Genomic DNA, 13,487 nt, shown 5'->3' on the forward strand with positions numbered 1-13,487 from the left:
TTATATTATTTTTTTGATGTGTGCATCTCAATAAATAATTTTTTTAAAATAAAATAAAATATTATTTTAATACATTCTAAACGAAAAATACTTTAAACTTTGACCACTATCATAATCCTATGTTATTTGCAAATCTTTTATTACATTGAAAATAAAATAAAATATTAAGTTTAATTATTTATCTTTTCTTTGCAAATCTTTATTACATTGAAAATAGACTCTAAAAAATTTCAATATGTTATTTTTATATTTTTAATACGTCCTCGACATGGTTATGAAAACATTATTAATTTTTTTTATTAAAATTTTATTTTATGATTCTCATAATTTTTTGGTCCCACGAATAAATATTTTGATAAACAAATTTAAAAAAAAACAAATAAATTTTAAATAACACGTTCCCTGATTTTTTTAAAAAAAAATTGTATAGTGCATGCTTTTTAATTAGTAGTTATTTTTTAAAAAATTGATAATTGTTTGAAGATATTATTTTATTTTATAACTAAGTTTTATTTTCATGATGTATTTATAAAAATAAAATTAATTTTTTATTAGTTCAAGAAAAAACCTCCAAGATAAAATGAATAAAAACATTATAAAAACTTGATATTTGAAAAACAATATCCATAATATAAGCATATTTCTTTATCATGTTCAAAATTAATTTGAATTCATACCCCGGCATAACATATGTTATGCGGGAAATCAAACTAGTTACATTCTATTATACCTCTATAAATTTCTAATTTATGTATTAGTTCCATTCTATTATATCTCTATAAAAATTTTATTAAGCATATAAATACTATAAATACTATGTATAGAACGGTCAAAGGGTCAAACAATAGAATTACGAGGGCTTGAAACACTCTGAAAAATACAACTGTCAAATCAGCAATTTTAGTTGGTCATAACTTCTTTTTTTTTTTTGTGATAATAGCATTTTTTTTTTTACAATCTTTCATAATTATTTTTAAAATTTTATTTAATTGGTATATTTTATTTTATTATTTAATTAAATAACATTCAATATTTTATTTTATGAGATTTATAACATGGCGCTTTTTTCAGCCCTCACAGTAATTTTGTTCGTAATAAAAAATACTTTGGTATAATGCGGGCAATGATATTATTCTCTCAATAATGCTAAAACCGATAGTAAATAAATAAAACAGAAACCGGTTCATGTCCACAATATATGGGCCTGGTTCTGGGCCCATTAGTCTGTATAATAAGGAATAACCTCTCAAAACAACATGGCATCAGGCTAGTTTCTTTCGAGGTGGATCCAGAAGGAGGTAGCGCCCACGCGACTTATATATATATATTAATACTATTCAGATTCGGTGCTCCCTATAAAAAGCAACTCTATGAACTCTGGAGAATTGAATTGATTTGAATCTGCAGAAAAATCGACAATTGAAAAGAAGAAGAGAGAGATGGCTCTTAACCCACAATTGTATGCAAACGGGATGGCCGTTCCTTTCGAGAACGAGTTGTTTGTATTGGCCAGAGACGGCGTCGAATTCGAGGTCGACAAAATCCCCGGGTTTGTTTTTTGTTTTTCTTTTTTTACTCACAAATGTTCTCCAATTTTATTTTATTTTATTTTTTATTTCTTTTGAAATCTTAATGAAGTCTATTTTCTTAAAGGGAATTACGAATGGTCTTTGTTGGTTTTAATGGGCTATCCAACCCTTTGCTGCTGCTGCAGGTGCGGAAAAGTTAAAGCTAAGGGAACAATCTACTTGTCTAATATACGGATGGTCTTTGTTGCATCTCAGCCTGTTGGAAATTTCTATGCTTTTGACATGCCTCTTGTAAGTAACCGATGAATATTTATATTGGTACTCAATCGTCTATGTAATTCTTCTGACTCCCTCTTCCTTGAACCTTTTCATTTGGTTGGTTGAGTCTTCTTTCCCTTTCTTGTATTACTTTAGATATAGCTCATGCATTGGATTTCATATTGACAAGATATTAGCTGTTTAGTGTTTTCGTCAGAGGTGATTGGGTTTCGATTAGCTTTTTCAAATCTTGCATTTTGTAATAATCAAATTTAGGCAATGCTATTACCTAACATCTGATACTTCTAAAGCTCTTGGGAAAGAAAGATGAAGCTGTTTGTTTTTAGCAGCTAAGCAGTGTGGTATCCATACCGATGGTATATTTCTCATTACATACCCTCTAAACTTGTTCAATTGGTAATTTCTTCTCGCTGAATGCGTTTCCCTTCTTGAGAAGTGGAAGCAGACATCATAACAAAAACCAAAAACTGGAGTGATTCGAACAACCCTTCAGTCATTTTTATATTCAAAGTTTTTAGGCCATGGTTGATTCCAAGCATGTAGATTCTACGTTATTATTTTGAGGTCCGTTGGATATCTACTCTTTGGGCTTTCTCGTGACCCTTATTTTGAAATTACTCTGTCATGCAGCTCTTTATCCATGAAGAAAAATTCAACCAACCTATATTTCACTGCAACAATATTTCAGGTTTCGTGGAACCTGTAAGTATAACAGTGAAAAGGCTTTCTTCTACGATCACCACTTATTTCTGTGTAAGCTAATTGTCTTGATATGAAACTTCAGGTAGTTCCAGAGACTGAGAATAGGGCTCTCTACTCCACTCACTCGTTCAAAATTTTGTTCAAGGAAGGGGGCTGTGGAACCTTTGTTCCACTTTTTCTCAACTTGATCTCGGCGGTGAGACAATACAATCAACAAGTGAACTCTGCACCAAGACCTTCGATAGATCCTCTGCAAGCAGCGCGAACTCCAGTTGATGAAATGATGAGACATGCGTAAGTGACATAATACGTTATATAATTTTTGTTTGTAAGATTAAGATCTCTTGTTGATTAAAACTTGTGATATGTTTTGCAGATATGTTGATCCTAATGATCCAACAAGAATCTTTTTGCAACAGCCTACTCCACAGTCTGAGCTGAGGCGTCGCACCTACCAGCCATCCTCAGCTGAACGTACAATGTGATTTGCTATTTTCCAATTTCCAAGCAAAAGACTGTGTATAATCAATCCAAACTAAATACAACTACTGTGCTGTGTCAATGTGCATTACCTATCCATTTATAAAGTGCTAAATTACTCTACATCCTTTTATTTGTCTTTGGTAATTATATGTGTAATCCCCACCCTACGGTACTCGCATTTAATGTTTTTGAGGATAGACCGGCGAAGAATATCGAGATTTGAGATATTCAGTGTCGGTCATCTTGCCAGCTGAAGCTGAAAACATTGAATTTGATGGTGGGCGCACGTTTCTAGGTCTGCCACATTCTTGTAAGTTGAAAATGTTGATGGTGGAGATCGGCAACACAGAAATATTCCCGCCATTTATCTTTTAAAGTGCAACTTCTGCTGGTCTTGAGGGAAAAGTGTGTTTCAGGCTTTGCTCTTTGTTTTTATTTTGGTTGTTGAACACGAGGAAGTTTAGCGCAAGCTTCTATCTTGAGTGAGGTTTAATGGTCTTTGCAGATTTCTGCTTTAATGGTGGCATTAACAGAACCAGTTTTGATGCATAAAAATTAGTTGAATGTTGAAAGCTGATTTGGCTTGGATGTCCTATAAATGCATGATTTCTGCATAGTAGGTTGAGCTTATTTTGTCATTGCTGTGATTCTTCAAACCATAAAAAGATTAAAGATTTCTTTGATTATAATTTGTTCCCTGGTGGCTTCTAATCATATGCTAGCCTCGAAGAGAATTTTTAACGGAATCTAATTAACCAAATATGTTTAAATCAAGAGCAAAGTACAGAATAGCAAGCCCTTAGGTTTGGACTGCCTGCGCTCTTGCTAGGCCAGCCATCCAAAATGCAGAGGCTTTTTGGCGAATTACGTCAGGGCTCTGTTGTCCAGTTATTTTTGTTCTCATAAATCGGTTGGCTTCTTCCATCCCATAGTTGTCCAAGCAGATACACATCAACCCTTCATTGTACTCTGTTCGAGCTGGAGTGAAAGGTTAGTCCATAAATGTTAGGTTACAGTGCAGCTGGGAAAGACGTGAACGCTTTCCTCATTGGGTTCATTGTAGCAATAGCATAGCATGATCAATCTTTAATCTGTACTTTCAGCGGTAGTTCATCCTTGGTGGGGAGCATATCATAAGACATCTTACGCTTGAAATTCTTCACCTTTGGAGGTATGATCAATTGTGGAGGCTTGCCCCACCGATAAAAACTGGGCTCGACACCAATGTGCTTTGTTTATCAAATCCAGAACGGCAGCTGGTTCTCCCTCTCTACCGGGGGTCAAGGACAGATTACAGATGACGGCAACAGTTGAGATCTTAGAAGCTAAAGAGCTAATCTTTCACCACATCTAAAGGCCGGATTTGTTTGGCAAGAAAATGCTTCGATTTCCCTACCTGACTTAAACTCTCATGGTATAGAAAGATCTGAATCTCAGAGTAGGATATTGTCATTAGTATGATAAGCTGCAGAAATTAATATGATAAACTTTCTTGGGTACGTCTCTCTTGTTCTAGACAACAATTTTGTTTTCAAGAACGCAATATCTCGTTGATTGATGACAACAGAGAACTTGCTCCAATCCAAGACATCAGCAAATGGAAGATCGCGATTATTTGAAATTACAACAGGAATGCATCCATAGTGTATGGCATCACTAACCCTTGAAGTGTTCACTTCATAGCCCTCTAACATGGAGGCAATATTTTCTCCCCTTAAAGCCTTCTTCGTAAGGGAATGTTGAACTTCCATTAAATATGTCAAATTGAGTATAATTTCCCCACAGATTTATCAGCTGCTGCCGGACTTGAGAATTTCGGACGCGTCCAGCAAAGTAGACGAGTCTATAGCTGCAACAGTCGGTGTTTACATCAAGATACAGCAACTCTAAAAAGAAAAGGAAACAAAAATACATCGAAGTTTGCAAGAAGACGGAAAATAATACTCTTAAAATAAACATCTCTAGATGTAATTATTTTGGTTATGGACATGTTAGTGTCAATATGAGCTTCTAGTTCTCATTCAAAATTTATGAAAGGCATACTTCCCACACCTCACTCACTTGTTGTCATGTAATGTAAACCAATCTTAGTTACTAAGGTTTGAATCTTGATTTTATTATTGAAGCAAGCTATTCTATCAAACTAAAATATCATGCAATATCCATTTATTTGGTTGCAAATTACAATAATCAAAATTTTTAAATAAATACATAATTGATTTATTAATTTTAATTAATCACAAAATAGTTTTTCGTTTTAATATAGATGGCTTTTCGTTCATTAAAATTAAAAAAAAATAAACTTAATTTCAATACTAAAAAACTAATCCGGAGATATCATGGGATTATAAAATAAAATAAAAACTAAAAAAAAGGTGAAATATAATCCTTTCAAATGAATTATTTTTAACCATAGTTATTAAACTTGGTCCAGAAGTTGACCCAAACAAAGGGTTGGATCCTGGATCAATCCAGAAATTTTTTTAAAAAAATATTTGAGGTTTTAATATCTTACATAGAAAAATTAAGAAATAATTCATGTGGATGTAGACTATATATGTTATAAATAAAGAAGTTTAAAATATTATTTCAAAAGGTTTTTTATTCGAAAAATTATTGTCTTTTCTTTTTAAATTGAAGTATTTAAACAAAAAATGTTTCTTATTCTACATTGAAAAAACACAACTTTCTTCTCGTGAATATAGTATATATATACTAATGGACTTCCAATCTCACATTAAAAAAAATAAAAAAAATTTATAATGAACTTTAATATGAGCTAATAACTAACAAGGAAAGAATGGTAGGTTTGCACATATAAGATTAGGCTAAACAAGAGGAAAACCTTCTATTCCACTCCTTAGACAACATCCACATCTTGTAAAACAAAAAAAGCACGTAGCAATCTCTCAAGAGAATTTGTTCCACCTCTTAACAAATAGATATAACAATCGGGTCTTTGTCGAGTTGTAGTGAGTTACGCGGATCCTAGATTTACTTGATAGGTTGCTCGGGTCTCAACGAGCCAATTGCAACCCTAATTTTCTACTTTTTCTGGCCTGGTCAAAGCTCTAAATTGTCCAGATCTCAGGTTAATTTATCAGGTCGGGTCAAACCGGGTCTAATAACTATGTTTTTAACCAAATGATTTATCTGAATTTAAAAATATTCTATTTACTTAATGCCATGTTATGTCTCGGGAACTTTTCCTAAAAAAAAATATGAAAATTTAGTTTCACAATGCAATTTTCCCTTGTGACAACTGGCAGAAACTTATAGGATATAGAATAGAGCCAAGAGAAGGAGTGTTGGGTTTTCCAATTGAGATAGTGCGAGGGATGAAAATGAATAGAGTGATGGAGAATTTAATAATAAAAAAATTTATAGTTATTTTTATTTAAAAATATATTATATAAATTTTATTAAATTAATTTTTAATATTAATATATTAAAACAATTAAAAATATAAAAAATATTTTAATATTAAAAAAATTCAAAATATTTTAAACGCCACCGCAGAAACAAGAACATCCCAAGCAAATGATCAAAGTTCAGGTAGACAGAGAAATTATTCAAGACATTTGAGATTATTGATAGATCCTTGAAATTGAAGTTTTCAACCTGTTATTATCAGAAGAAGGAAATCCCACCTCCGGCCTGCGTGCTCCGAAACAGACGATAACATATACGTAGTTGAAAACAAGGAAGGAAGTAGTTAGTTGTCTAATTCTTACAATCGGACTTAAGTTTAGTTTAGTTTAGCAGAAACAAACAGTAGTACCGTACAATAACCATTAGGAAGGGAGCTTAGCCTCTCTTTGAATTTGAATTTTGGATCAAATGGAGAGTTGCTGCATATGGAGTGCTCATCAACATCTGATTCAGTCCCACCATCGCTTCATCGGTTTTTCCAATCATAAAAATCAACTTGTTCATTTACTGGCGGCAAATGGTCCCCGTAAATGTAATACCAGAAGCAGCAGAATCTTCTGTACTTATGAAGACCCCGTCAAGAAACCACCACAACCATCACCATCTTCTTCTTCGTCGTCGTCTTCGGCAATCCAACTTTACAATCAGATTGAAAGGTTCAACCCCCAACATCTTTTTCAATGATTTTCTTGATAACCCACGAAAGAAAAAAAGTCAACTTTGTTATTTTTTTTTCAATTGGTTTTTGTAGATTACTTACGGAGACCTCAAGACAATCACAAGATTATTGGGGTGGTTCTAAAGACTGGTCTGAAGTTGAGGTGTTGTTTCTTTCACTTTCACTTTTGATCAAGTTTATGCCATGCTTGTTTTCTTGCTTTCCTTATCCTTAGTGTATCGATTTTGATGCAAAAAAGACCGAAGATAAACCATCTGTTGAGAAAGATTGGTTAATTGAAAATTGAGTTGTGAATTATTCATGGATCCTTTTTTTTTTTTTTTTTATCTAAGTGAGTCTGGATTGAAAGAAGATAATTTGAGTACTTTAGACTCATTGGCTAACCTAGAAAGCCTTTTCATTTCTTGGACGATGCAGTCTATAAAAGTAGATGATAGTTATTCTGGAAATGCTCTTACCTTTTTTTTTTTTTTTTAATCTATCTCCTGTAAACCGTACTGCCACCTCCCACTTAATTTTATGAAATGAAAAGTGTGAGGAACTTCTTACTCCTAAATGTGGCCGTGATCAACTATAAAAAACCACCAGACTATCTTTGGTACTTCCATCCACCAATCAACAATTAGGGAGTCGAGCGGGCCCTTTTTGGGGGACAGAGGACTTGAACCCTCAGGATTTATTAAGTCAACGGATTTTACTTTTACTATTTTTAAACGCAATGAATCAGGGTGGAAGAGAAGGGTTTCCTAAGTATAGAGAAAATTTGGACTTTGGCCTTTGTGAGATTAATTGGGTTCCACCAAAAGAGTCTGAAATTTTCTCTCATGCCATAAATTGTCAATTGTGACAGAAATCTTAAAAATACTGGAAAACTAAGGTTCTGGAGGGGATTCGAGTCTAAAATTTCTTCTTGTAAAAACTCCATGTGAAGATGTTGAGATTTAGAAGCTCCAGTTACAATGTTACTTGGAACACCTTTAATCTTAAGGGATTGGTCCTCTAGTTTCTGAACTCATGATGATGTCTTGAAGCACGCATCCTGACTTGGACTCTCCCTTCTAGCACCCTTCTAGCACCCTGCAAGTACCTGGGTGATGTCCTCCAACTATTTATCCTTGTTACTTCCTACAGCATGTAAAGACAGGAGCCTGCATAATCCAAAACTTGTCAAATTCACGAATTTATTAAATTACTTTGATAGTTCATTCCATTTTTTTTATTAGATAGTTCTGATATCATCTCAGGGATCATGGGTTCTTAAACCAAAAAGCTCAAGACCCAAGTCAGTTGTTCATTTCATTGGTGGTATATTCGTTGGAGCAGCACCCCAGCTTACTTACCGTTTATTTCTTGAACGCTTGGCAGAAAAGTGAGTGGCTACATTTTGATACTGGTAGTATTGACCTTCAATTCCATAGTCAACAAATATGCTATTTTACTTGGCAGTCGAACTTGACAGACTTCGTGATGACTGAGGAAAATTAATGATCATTTTTTTTCTTTTGGTGATATAGGGGTGTTTTGGTGATTGCCACACCATATGCTAGTGGATTCGACTATTTCTTCATTGCTGATGAAGTGCAGTTCAAATTTGATAGGTGTCTTCGGTTTCTTCAAGAAACCGTAAGTTGTTTATTTATTTACAATCTGGAAAATAATATTTCCTTTCGGTCTGTTGTTTCATGGAGGGGATAGAAATGTTTAGGCTAAAAGCTCTTAATTTTACAGGTACAAGATGTTCCTACTTTTGGCATAGGCCACTCTTTGGGAAGTGTCATTCACCTTTTGATTGGTATGGAATTTGTCCACATAGTTTATATTTGAGAGGGTGCAAGAAAATGATTTGATTTACAGCTGCTTATTATGTTGATTTGATTTCCTGTTTATCAGGATCACGATATGCTGTGCAAAGAAGCGGAAATATACTGATGGCATTCAATAACAAGGTACTTCACCAATTGAATGTCACATGAGGTGGGAAGAGAAATGGGATGAGCTTGAATTATTATGAACATAACTCTAATAAAGGTTCCACCCTAGAAATATGACCGCCCTACTCAAATGAGGTCATTTTGAAAGCACCCAAGGAACTGAATTAATCCTGTTTCAGCGTTTCACTTTACTGCTGCCTCAATCTTGAATTCCTTGACTTCTCTGTATATGTTCTCTTTGGCAGCATAGTGATAGGACCGAACATGTTTATTTTTGCTAGCATGCATGTTGAACAAAATTTCTATCATTCTAAATTGTCTGCTGTTAGAAAGCCTTTTCTGAATGGTTTCGAGATTAACAAAAATTTATTTCTTGATATCACAGGAAGCAAGTTCAGCTATCCCTTTGTTCTCACCTGTTCTTGTCCCAGTGGCCCAAAGCTTTGGACCATTTCTATCACAAATCGCATCATCACCGACCGTTCGACTTGGGGTGAGATTATATGTCAGCCGCTTTCAGAGCAATGTATTTGAATAATGCCTTTTCTAAAGCTTGCGTTTTCCATTTGCATTTTATGAACTTTTGAAGAATGCATTTAAACATCAGGATATTCATGAAACACTAGGTTAACTTTGTATTGAAATCCTGTGTTGTGTCTTTATATAACACTCTGAATCGGTTCTGTCCTCAGTATGGATTTGGCAGAGTTTTGCTTGATGTAAGGATAACAATGAGAGTTTATTGATTTGTTAGCTTTTATGATATTAATATGTCTATTCCATTAGGAGTACCAGAATGGTTCCCGGTGAATTTACATTTATGTACTATTTTACCACATGCTTCAAACTGGTTTCTTGCATTTTCTATCGCATTGTGAATATGCACTTGGATTGGTATCTGAGAGGTGGATTGGTATCTGAGTGTACCTCTGCTGATGTTGTAGATGTATCTTGATCTGTTAATTTCATCTAGATTTTTGGTTTATTTATATTTTTATCCTCTTACTTCAGTTGCTAAGCATTGTTAATTCCCTTGATGAATGATTCTATCTTTTAAACCCTTCTTCACATAAAATTCCCGCAGGCAGAGATGACAATGAAGCAACTAGAGAACTTTAGCCCTCCCATTATGAAGCAAGTTTTTCCTTTGGTTGAGCAACTTCCTCCCTTATACATGGACTTGGTTAATGGAAGAGAAGATTTCAGTCCCAAACCCGAAGAAACTCGTCGCCTTGTATGTCAACCTTTAACTATCAAATGTGATAAACTTCAATTATATTGTCACAATGCATATTGTAATTATTAACCTTTTGTTGGATGTCTATGGTAAGTAGAAGATTTATAATTTCTGCCATTTTACTGGATGGTACAGTCATGTTTTGGTGGTCTGATTTAGCATGGTGTATTTTACTTGCCATGCCTAGGGTTAGGTGTTTGGGTAATAGATTATCCTATTATAGGGTGGCTTTTCATCAACCTTCTTGTGATATTTTTGGTGCTATACTTGCAAGGTGTGTTTGCATATTACACAATCCATGATAATAGAAACCTATCATAATCTCCTGAAATTACTGCCACCGACAGCAACTTCCTTCTGTGATTTTCAATTATTGACAACCTTTTCTCCTTTCAGATAAAATCATATTACGGCATTTCTAGAAATCTTCTGATAAAGTTCAGGGACGATGCAATCGATGAAACTTCAATGCTAGCTCAGGTGCTTAGTTCAGAAGCAGCCATTAGTTCAATGCTAGACATGTCAATTCGCATGTTGCCAGGAGATCATGGGCTTCCATTGCAGCAGGTAACTTTTGGAACTAGATATTAAGACACATAGTGTTCCTGCTTTTATATCCAACGAATGCAATTTTGTGAAGGCTAGCAGTTTATGTGATGTCTCTTTCAATCAGGTGTTCCCAGATGTCCCTCCTGCAATGGCAGATGCAGTAAACCGAGGAAGTGAGCTTTTTGCAAATCTTACCATGGGAACCCCGTGGGAGACAGTTGCCAAAGAAGTAGGCAACACACTAGGCGCAGACTCGAGCATCCTCCGTGCACGAGCATCAAAGGATGTAGACCAACTTGTGGAAGTGATAATATCCTGGATGGCTTCAAATTCAGGGCCGAAATTCTAGAGGCAATGATACTTGTACCAAGTAAATCAAAGAGTCAACAATAGGGAAGATACTAGAAGAATCTACAGAGACGGGGCCTTCTTATGGTATTGTATTGTATTGTACATTCGATATGTCTTGATGCATGACAAATCATACAAGTAAATAATTAGGAGTTAGTAGGTTTTTTTTTTTTTTTTTTAATATGTATGTTTAGGTTGTGTGAGAAACATGCAAGTGTCTACAAGCCATTAGAAAGAAGAAAGTTGTGTATTTTAGGTCATATGACAGTGTACTAATGCTCACAGAGGAAAATTTGATTTCCAAAAGGGCCAGAAGGAATTCAAAAGGTTGTTCTTTTCCTTTCTGTCCCTTTCTTCTTCAGTAGCATTTGACATGGATTTGTTATGCTGCACCGGGATCATATGAAGGAGCACTATGCTTCAGGAATTAATAGTTGGTTGGCTCGAAGATTTGTTGGGAGCTCCTTAAACTAAATATGTTCATCCTATTTTCATAGAATTCTTGAACAGTGAGACCCCTGCCTCTAGTTTGCTGGTTTTACGAAGGAAGATATCGGGTTGATCAGTTGTGTTGACAAATTTGAGCTCAAAATCTCTTTTTTTAGCGCAACGTATGAAATGATGTCTCATCTCCCTGAATTAAGTGTTGAACAGAATTCTTGGATTGGATTGATAGCGCTTGTATCATCTTATTTTCTAGGAATATGGTCAAAGAATTGTCCGAAGTCATTGAATGTAGAAGGGTGTGGGAAAAAAAAGCACGGAAGCTCCATGCTGCCAGACTAACCATTTTGGTTTTCCATCTATGCATCAGTGAAAATTCAATTCAGGATCGTATTCTGCCAAATGTCATAAATTTGCTTGTTAAATATAGCATAGTTAATGTTCTTGTAGCATTGAGAATTCAGCTCTGAACAGTACACGCTACAAGAATCTTCAATTCCATCAGCACTCCAATGCCATATTAGTACCAGTAAAAAGCTACGTATTACAAGAACCAGACACGTCTGTTCTTTTAAATTTCCCTGATTAATGGAGGGCAATCCCTTGGTACGAAATGCCAATAAGAATTACTATCGCCTTTGGAAATTTAAAAACTTGATGGGCATAACAAATGCGAAAGCAAAGAGTGTGGCGCGCGAATGCAACAACTGCAGCTGCAACTACTCCGAGAAGTTCATGTCTCTAAGCAGAGTAATTTCAAACAAGTTCTTCCACAGTCTCGCCCGTCTCAAGTGCTTCCTTTACGTCTCCAAACTGTGAAGCAACTAATCCATGCAAGGTCCACGCCAGTGGATTTACCCTAGCATACCATCTCCACCATGCAGGAATCCACTGTTATAGATTGAAGTACATATGTCCTTGATACTAGAATGCAGTATATATGGAGAATTGTTAGTAGGAATACTTGCATGTATTACAATTACATTACCAAAAAAAAAAACCCTAATTCAGGAGGCATCTTTACTGTAGATGTAGAGAGAAATCCACTATGGGTCTCGATCGAGTCTGGGAGAGTTGGGCTGGCGAGTTCTGCGTTGTGGCTAGGAGAGCTATGGGGCTGCCTATTTGTATATTTAATGTGCCGCTGCAAATACAAAGTGATGAGAGATACTGACCTCTCTTCATAATAATGTTCATCTATCTATCTAAACATATATTTGATGAAGTAAATTATATTTATTAAAGAAAAATCCACTCATATATGAAATTAACTTTAAATGTATTAGAGGAATTGATGGTGATTATACATGCACATGCACATGCACATGCACATGCCTCCTTAAGATGATCAAGCATGTTTTGATAAGTAATTTATATTTGTAATTGTTGGATGGGAGGGATCCCTCATCCCATCATGATTCACGTACTTTAGATAAAGTTATTGCCTATCGTGTGCCCTATAATTAGGTTACAACACCTTACAGCATTTCTTCGTAAATTCTAATCTCTTTTCTTTTTTTGTATTTTACTTATTGTTTATATATGGCATACGTGATGACAAGCATATATACATGTATATAAAAGGGTTTTTTTTTACCTTTCATTCGTTTCTCTTTTTACCTTTTTTTTATGATATTTTTTTTTTAAAATATACTTATTAAACAGTCCATTCAATTTCATAAAGAATTTACCTTTTTTTTTATGATATTTGTTTTTTTTTTTAAAAAAAAAATACTTATTAAACAGTCCATTCAATTTCATAAAGAATGTGTTCAATTTAAGTAATGTGCTTGGTGATAATTTTAATTCAAATAACACATCGGTAGATTATCAAACAGCTGAAGTGATTTTAATCACAGCACAACACAGCA

General features: G+C 34.6%; 2 protein-coding genes across 2 annotated transcripts; both read left to right on the forward strand.

The window, feature by feature from the left end:
* Window positions 1-1,271: 1,271 nt before the first annotated feature.
* On the forward strand, window positions 1,272-3,113 carry LOC7497564 (UPF0664 stress-induced protein C29B12.11c). The gene is made up of 5 exons (XM_024596870.2): window positions 1,272-1,549; window positions 1,715-1,820; window positions 2,439-2,510; window positions 2,593-2,804; window positions 2,887-3,113. The coding sequence occupies exons 1-5, from the start codon at window positions 1,440-1,442 to the stop codon at window positions 2,993-2,995; spliced, it is 609 nt and encodes a 202-aa protein (XP_024452638.1). The 5' UTR covers window positions 1,272-1,439; the 3' UTR covers window positions 2,996-3,113.
* A 3,398-nt stretch (window positions 3,114-6,511) lies between these two features.
* On the forward strand, window positions 6,512-11,516 carry LOC7465383 (uncharacterized). The gene is made up of 10 exons (XM_002303695.4): window positions 6,512-7,081; window positions 7,177-7,246; window positions 8,349-8,473; window positions 8,619-8,727; window positions 8,833-8,896; window positions 8,995-9,050; window positions 9,421-9,528; window positions 10,120-10,269; window positions 10,669-10,839; window positions 10,946-11,516. The coding sequence occupies exons 1-10, from the start codon at window positions 6,834-6,836 to the stop codon at window positions 11,168-11,170; spliced, it is 1,326 nt and encodes a 441-aa protein (XP_002303731.4). The 5' UTR covers window positions 6,512-6,833; the 3' UTR covers window positions 11,171-11,516.
* The last annotated feature ends 1,971 nt before the right edge of the window (window positions 11,517-13,487 follow it).

Source organism: Populus trichocarpa, chromosome 3, assembly GCF_000002775.5.
Source record: "Populus trichocarpa isolate Nisqually-1 chromosome 3, P.trichocarpa_v4.1, whole genome shotgun sequence".
NCBI classification, from domain to species: domain Eukaryota; kingdom Viridiplantae; phylum Streptophyta; class Magnoliopsida; order Malpighiales; family Salicaceae; genus Populus; species Populus trichocarpa.

What these genes read in the sequence shown, in the direction of transcription:
- LOC7497564 (XM_024596870.2), top strand. Translation starts at nt 1,440, where the DNA reads ATGGCTCTTAACCCACAATTGTATGCAAACGGGATGGCCGTTCCTTTC. An exon ending in ATGCTTTTGACATGCCTCTT is followed by an intron (nt 1,821 to 2,438) that starts GTAAGTAACCGA and finishes TCTGTCATGCAG; the next exon opens with CTCTTTATCCATGAAGAAAA. An exon ending in GATGAAATGATGAGACATGC is followed by an intron (nt 2,805 to 2,886) that starts GTAAGTGACATA and finishes TATGTTTTGCAG; the next exon opens with ATATGTTGATCCTAATGATC.
- LOC7465383 (XM_002303695.4), top strand. Translation starts at nt 6,834, where the DNA reads ATGGAGAGTTGCTGCATATGGAGTGCTCATCAACATCTGATTCAGTCC. An exon ending in AAGACTGGTCTGAAGTTGAG is followed by an intron (nt 7,247 to 8,348) that starts GTGTTGTTTCTT and finishes ATATCATCTCAG; the next exon opens with GGATCATGGGTTCTTAAACC. An exon ending in CACCGACCGTTCGACTTGGG is followed by an intron (nt 9,529 to 10,119) that starts GTGAGATTATAT and finishes AAATTCCCGCAG; the next exon opens with GCAGAGATGACAATGAAGCA.